Below are 6995 nucleotides of genomic sequence, written 5' to 3' on the forward strand. Positions count from 1 at the left end.
ATTGGATCGTAACAGAGAAGTCGAACGTGTGCAACACTTTGCTGACAACTTCCATCATAGCAACCCACTATACCCTCCATATATGTTCCCACCAAGTTTCCGGGTTTCAAGACCAATGTTCCTTGTGTATCCCGGAGGGAATGTTGAGACGATGATTGCTTTCAATGCAATACAGACGTTCTTACTAAGATTTTTTCCTTCTTGTCAGAAATGCACCACAACTTTTCAGATGCTTGCTTCATATGGAATAGCAGATGTGGTTGATGAGTACATGCGTACAAGCGAGTCCACGTGCCTCGAATCAATGTATATGTTCTGTAAAGGGCGCTCTTCTATAAAGGCGCGGTTGATGTGTCTTGTAAAGCGCATTTGAGAGAACTAAATGATATCGGCACAACCCAATTGTTGTCAATCAACCAGTCAAGAGGGTTCTATGAGATGCTTGAAAGCACAGATTGCATGCAGTGAGAGTCCAATAATTGTCAATTTTCTTCGCCATGGCAATATAAAGGACATGTTGGAGATTGCACAATCATATTTGTTTTGAAGCCGTGGCATCAGAAGGAGAAAAAAAAAAGGAAAATGATTGTGTTCCCCCGGGGGACGAAGCATTTCGATCCTCCATCTTGGCTGCACGCCGCGTGTCTCGCTGGGCCCCACCATTTCTCTTATCCTCACATGTACACCTTTCTTCTCCACTCATTCGTTCCAGGGAGTCAATCCCTTTTCTCTCTCCAGCTCGCTGCCGCACTACCAAACCGTCGCCGTTGGCTGGCGACCGCTGCACGCAACGACCCATGGTCGGCCGCCGCGACCTGCGCCGCCTTCCTCGCCCGCGCGGACTGCCCCCAACCTTTCGCGCGCCACCGGCCCGTAGTCGAGCGCCGCCGCCGCCGCGGCGACCCATGGTCGGCCGCCGCCTTCCTAGCCCATGCGGATGACCCCCAACCTTTCGCGCGCCACCGGCCCGTGAGTCGAGCGCCTCCATCGCCAATGGCCGGCCACCGCCGCCCGAAGCAATCCATGGCCGGTCGACGGCGTCGACGCGAGAGGGCCGCGCCACGAGGCTGCGGCCTCTTGATTGTCGCGGCCGCACACGCAGGCCTTCCACCTCGCATGGCTCTCCCTCTTCGTGCGCTTCTTCGCCGCCTTCGCCGCGCCGCCCATCCTCACTGCGTTGCGCCGACACTCGTGCTCGCTCCGTCCGACGCCTCCGCGCCGCCGTCGCCTCCTCGCCGCCGCGCTCGTCGGGCGCCTCGCCATGGGCCCCGCTGCGACCTCCTCGGCCCGCGCCGCGCGTCCGGGGTAGCGGCCTCATCTGCGCGCTCGCCCTCGCGCTGGCCGCCGTGTACGCGTCTTCGCCCGCGGGCTTCGTCGCGCTCCGCTTCTGCGCGGGGCTCTCGGTCTCCAACTTCGTCGCCAACCAGCACTGGATGTCCCGCATCTTCGCGCCCTCCGCCGTCGGCCTCGCCAACCCCGCCGTCCAGATCAGTGCTAGATGGAGGCGAAATCAGTGATAGAATATAAAGCATATTTTTCACGAATTTTTGGGAGTTTGCTGCCTTAGGCCTCGGAGGTTGCTACCAACGAAGGCATGCTTTGCTACCTGACGTTGGTACTGGCGGAAGCCGGGGTCGTTTCTGCTACATTAGGTGTCAGGTGTTGCTGTCTTGGTCGAAAGTTTTGCTGAATTAGTAGTTTTTTTTTTGCTACAACTTTTTATGTGGTTTTGCTACCATTGTACAATACGGGTCTCCGACGGGGTCTCCGGCGATGTCTCTGGCAACTTTCCGTCGATATCTGTTTTTGCTACAATAGTATAATTTTTTTGCTACGAGCTCGCCGGCGAGGTCTCCGGCGAGCTCAACCTTTTCATTTGATTTCGTGGCTGAACCGTTTTTTGCTACAATGTAGCAAAAGCGGGTTATTTTTTTTGCTGCCGAAAGGTATGTTTTTGCTGCATCCGGTAACAGCAGATCTAACCGTACAAGATAGCCGATCCAACGGCTGGGGAACCGGGGGCTGGGAAATCAGATCCCCGGGGGACGCCCACCCAGAAAACCGGTAGAAAACATAACCAAAACCAAAAAAAAAAAAACCCACAAGACACTAGGCCGGCCTGCTTAAAAAGTGGGCCGATGTTCACAGGGTTGATGATGGTCGATCTGGGCCGGTCCAGCAATGCACCTCGTCAAGGTTCATGGCCCACGTGTACTGACTTGGACACTCCAAGTCCCACCGACCGGCGACCAAGTCAACCCGACAGCAAAATTCACCCAGGACCCACGTGGACAACCCAGCTCCGTGGGCATAGACCACGCGCCAGCGACCATCTCCGCCGTCCACAATCCATCGGACGGCTGGATATCCTCCATCCACGTGTCCACGCACCCACCCATCCCAGGCTGGACTATACCGTGTGAAGTCCCGTGGTCAACTCCAGTTCAAAAAAAACAATCCCACCACTCTCCACCCCAACTTCCGGCCCGCCGCCCCGTCGGAACCCTAGGCCGTCGCCGGCCGCGCGCCGCCATGACCGGGTGCGTCGCCCATCCTCCATCCCATCGTATACACCTCCGCCTCCGCGCCACGCTCCTCCCACGATTCCTCTCGCCGTGGGGGAATGCGATCTGCCTGGGTCGGGAAAGAATTCTTGCCCCCCCTCTGCCCTGTTCAGGGCTGAGCTCCGGCGGGACCCGGCGGAGCCGTTCCTGCAGCTTCTGCGATCAGTACCCCCTTAGTTTTCGCGATTAGATGAACGGACGATTTGGGGCGCGGGGTTTCGTACGGTAGAAAAGAAGAGATACCACGATCTTGTTGTCAATGGTAGCTTGGATAGAAAAGGCGCCGTCTTTTCTTGCGTGCTGGACTGGGGTTTAGGGCCGAGGCTCGATTTTGGGCGGGGTCTGTTTGGACGCTGCGGATGGTTGGATTGGATTGCGTCAGTGTATTTTTTGTTGTTTTGCACTTCAGTTTGCGGCCGGCTGACGTTTCTGCATCGGTTTTTAGTTGAAAGGAGACGTTTGTTTCTGTTTCGGGGTAGCAGTATGTGTGCACTTTGTTCTATAGCAACCAAAGAACCGGGCTTCTCGTAGGAAGAGTACAAGTGTTACCTCAAAGGAGCCATACTCTGCATTTTAAAGTTGAAGGAACCATCTTTAAACCTTGAGGAACGAGAGATCAGTACATCACTGTATAACATTTATGTTATTAATATGTAAGATTTGCGTGAACTTGACTTCAGGAATCAAAAACAAACTGTTGCTTTCGAACTCCTCAGGTTAGCAGAGCTCTGTTTTGAATTTACTCTGTAGCAGCAAGCCAATCGATCGGTCCTGAACATCTCAAAATGGGTGCTTTGTTCTGAGGAACTATGCATTAGTGTTTTGTACATATTGATAGAATTTGGTGTGCTTAGCTGGATTGCAAACTGAGTTTAGCTTTGCACCTGTAGTGCACAAGATTGGCAGGATCTGTTAACGAAGTTGTTCCCCTTCTTGTGCCTGCCTTTGGTTCTTGTTTTGGTTGGTTAAATGCTGTTGATATCTGCATATATAGATGGAAGTCCAGATGATGTTGGTAGATATTTAGAGCCACTTTTATGTATCCGCCTCTCTTAACATCTGTAACTAATCTCTACAGGACATCCTGGATAATTGATAGCCAAAGAATTGCTTCAAAAATTAAAAACGTTTCTGGATCATTGGATCTCAGTAAACAAAAGTGGAGGAGCAATCCAAGTAAGGAGTGCCCAAGCTGCAGCCACATCATTGATAACAGTGATGTAAGAGCTGTACATTTGCATTTCTACTACTCCCTCCGTCCATAAAAGGATGTCAGAGATTTTTCTTAATTCGGATGTATCTATACACCAAACAGTGTCTAGATACATCTAAATTTAGACAAATTTGCGACATCCTTTTTTGGACAGAGGTTATGCAAAGTTGAATTAGCTGCAGCATATGTGTATATCCTTTGATTCTTTTTGTTATTATGGCTGGTTCCTGCTTATTTTAAATAAAGGATTAGATAAATACACTGCATAGTTGATATTTAACCGATTAATGTTGTTGTTATGGAGATTTTTTGTTTCATATATTGATTCATGTTAAGGCATTCACTTTGTCCTAAAGCCAGAACATATTTTTTTTTGTTACAGTTTACTATTTTGTGACTTTCTGTGATTCTTGTGTTCCAGATCAAGTGTTATGTGAATGTGTTGGTCCTAATTTTTTTTAGTTTCATTTGCAGAAACTTTTGGAATTACTTGTCATTATTAATTAGTAATGTCCAGTAGAAGGTTCTAATGTGTCATATAGCTGCAACCATCTGATGAATTAATGTTTCGCTGCAGGTTGTGCACCAGTGGCCTGGTTTGCCAAAAGGTGTAAAATTTGATCCTACCGACCAGGAATTGCTTTGGCATTTGCTTGCAAAACATAATAAATCAGGTGCTGAACCTCACCCATTCATCGATGAATTTATTCCAACAGTTGAGGAAGATGATGGTATCTGCTACACCCATCCACAGAAACTTCCAGGTTCCTCTTCAATTTAAAACTTCAAAGTACCCAGGTAACCCTGGGGAAAAAGTAGATATCTCGTATACAGTAAAAGAATACACGTTTCCCTTTTTCCGTCATCATGTATCTACAGTTCGTAGTTTCTACAAATGCTTTCCTCTGTTACATTTTTGCTGTATGGTCTTTTTAGTCAAATCCAAGGTCTGGCAGTTTCTACTAAATCTAGCAGTATCGCCTCTTCTTCTACTGATATCTATTCCCTTAATACTATGCCACTCAGCAACATTTTACAACTGTACTATGACTGCATGCATCTCTGAACTGGTTCAGATATGACATTCCACTCCCTTTCGTGAAACAGAATCTCCACTTTCTTTTTTGTAAGTGGTGTTTTGTAAAAGTATGCCAAAGAAAGAATCGGTCGTTAATATGTTTTTAAAGCATAGTTCTTAATAGCTTTGACAAGAGAAGTGTGCTCTTGAGAAATTTACTCTTTTTACTCTGTTTTCTTGCTTTGTGATATTGTTGAATCGACCTCATCGTTTCAGGTGTTAAACAAGATGGAAGTGTATCACATTTCTTCCACAGAACATTTAAAGCCTATAACACGGGGACTAGGAAGCGTCGAAAGATAAACACTGACAATCTTGCCGATGTTCGCTGGCACAAGACGGGCAAGACGAAGCCAGTAATAGTTGATGGAAAGCACGCTGGCTGTAAGAAAATAATGGTGCTGTATGTGAGTACTGTGAAGGGTGGTAAGCCCAAGAAGACCAACTGGGTGATGCATCAGTACCACCTAGGCACTGGGGAGGATGAGAAGAATGGGGAATATGTTGTCTCCAAATTATTTTTTCAGCAACAATTTAAACTTGAAGAAACAAATGCACAGGAGTTAACCAATACAGATGCTTTGGAAACTATAGTTGCTGAAGCAGATCTACCCGACCTCCCTGAACCAACCATGGAAGAAGATGATGACGAACATATTAGTAGTATTACTAACCAAGAGGTTCTTCATAATAATGAATATAACACCGACCGGGAAGCTCTTCATAGCAACGAACATAATGCTTATCAGGTAGTTGCACATTCATATTCACTTTATTTCTGTTTTCTGTAACTTCTCATTATCTATATGTGCATCGTATGTTCCTATTCAAATTGACTTAGTTAAGAGAATATATGAAGTTAGTTACAGGTAACTGAATAAAGAAGCCAATAGATGTAATTTTTCTTGAATTGGTATGCAGGAGAACGAGAATTGTGAAATAAATATGGAAGAAAAAGCTGCTGAAGAGAATGCTGCCTATCCATCCTCTGAAAAACCCGAGGATGGAGATAATCCCTCATCACAAGATCCAAATTTGTGGGAGGGGGACTCGCAGTTTCTGTTAGATTCTCAGCAGCTAGCAGAAAACTTAGCGATTTGTGACGAGTTCCTTCAGAGCCAGACCTCATGTGGCGATGGAGATGAGCCAGGTACGATCAAGCCTCGCCTGGCCGTTTATGCCCAGTTGCCAGTAGAGGACTTGAAGAAGGATCTGGAGGAATACAAGGACTTGGGCCCTTCTGATAATGCTGCTAATCTTGAACTTGACAACACATCTGAATTTCGATTGAGCCAACTCGTACGACTTCGATACCTTTAACCCTCACCCGTCATGTGATATGTTCAGTTTTTCCTTCCCACTCTTTGTTTGCTAACATGTGCCTTACTTCCAGGAATTCTCACAGGACAGCTTTACGGCATGGCCTGGTGGCAAGTTGGTTGATTGACGTAGCTCCAATGCGCTGACAGCGCTTGGCACTATGTGCATGAAGAAACATCTGAAGCCTTTTAGAGCGATGCACAGCAAGCATCATCAACCGTAGTTTCAGCCACGTGGTGAGGTGGTTATTTTGTATCAGTGAATCTGAGATGTAACATAAACCGTGGCTCATTGAGTCAGCCTGTTGATGAACTTTCTGGCATCCATATGAACTGTAAATTATAAGAAAGGCCAACAGGATGATTGCTCAGCGCTAGGACTAGCTTTGGTCTATCCCCCAAAAAAATTTCTAGCTTTGGTCTAGCAGCATGTGTATGTAAATGTTCAGAATTAACTGCATAATTAGCAACGATATCTAAAGTACAGTTGAGCTTTTCTTCAGTTGTATTGTATATGCTGAATTTGATCACTCCAGTGATGTTGGTATTAGTAATCGTTAGTCGGCCGTGATGTTACCGCTTATTAAATGTCAAAATCATTTTCATGTGCTGGATTCCTTGATGAAGGTATAGTGAGAATTTCGTGTAAGATTTATCTTGCAATAATCACAAGATATGGATGGAAACTACCCGCAATTTTTCCAACTCCAAATATCTACGATCTTTGTGTCTCGTACAGTGGTACGTTCGAGTGTTTGGAGTAACAAGGACTTCCGACAGCCACATGGGATATCTCCAATCGGACATCAGTGAACAAACGG

General features: G+C 46.7%; 1 protein-coding gene across 1 annotated transcript; it reads left to right on the forward strand.

Moving 5' to 3' along the window:
• The first annotated feature begins 2421 nt into the window (after positions 1–2421).
• Positions 2422–6676, forward strand: LOC127317306 (SUPPRESSOR OF GAMMA RESPONSE 1). Its single transcript, XM_051347837.1, has 6 exons — positions 2422–2540; positions 3643–3784; positions 4355–4541; positions 5072–5604; positions 5777–6154; positions 6249–6676. Exons 1-6 carry the CDS (start codon positions 2533–2535, stop codon positions 6300–6302), a joined length of 1302 nt encoding a protein of 433 aa, XP_051203797.1. The 5' UTR covers positions 2422–2532; the 3' UTR covers positions 6303–6676.
• Positions 6677–6995: the final 319 nt, after the last annotated feature.

This window comes from Lolium perenne, chromosome 7, assembly GCF_019359855.2.
Source record: "Lolium perenne isolate Kyuss_39 chromosome 7, Kyuss_2.0, whole genome shotgun sequence".
NCBI lineage: Eukaryota > Viridiplantae > Streptophyta > Magnoliopsida > Poales > Poaceae > Lolium > Lolium perenne.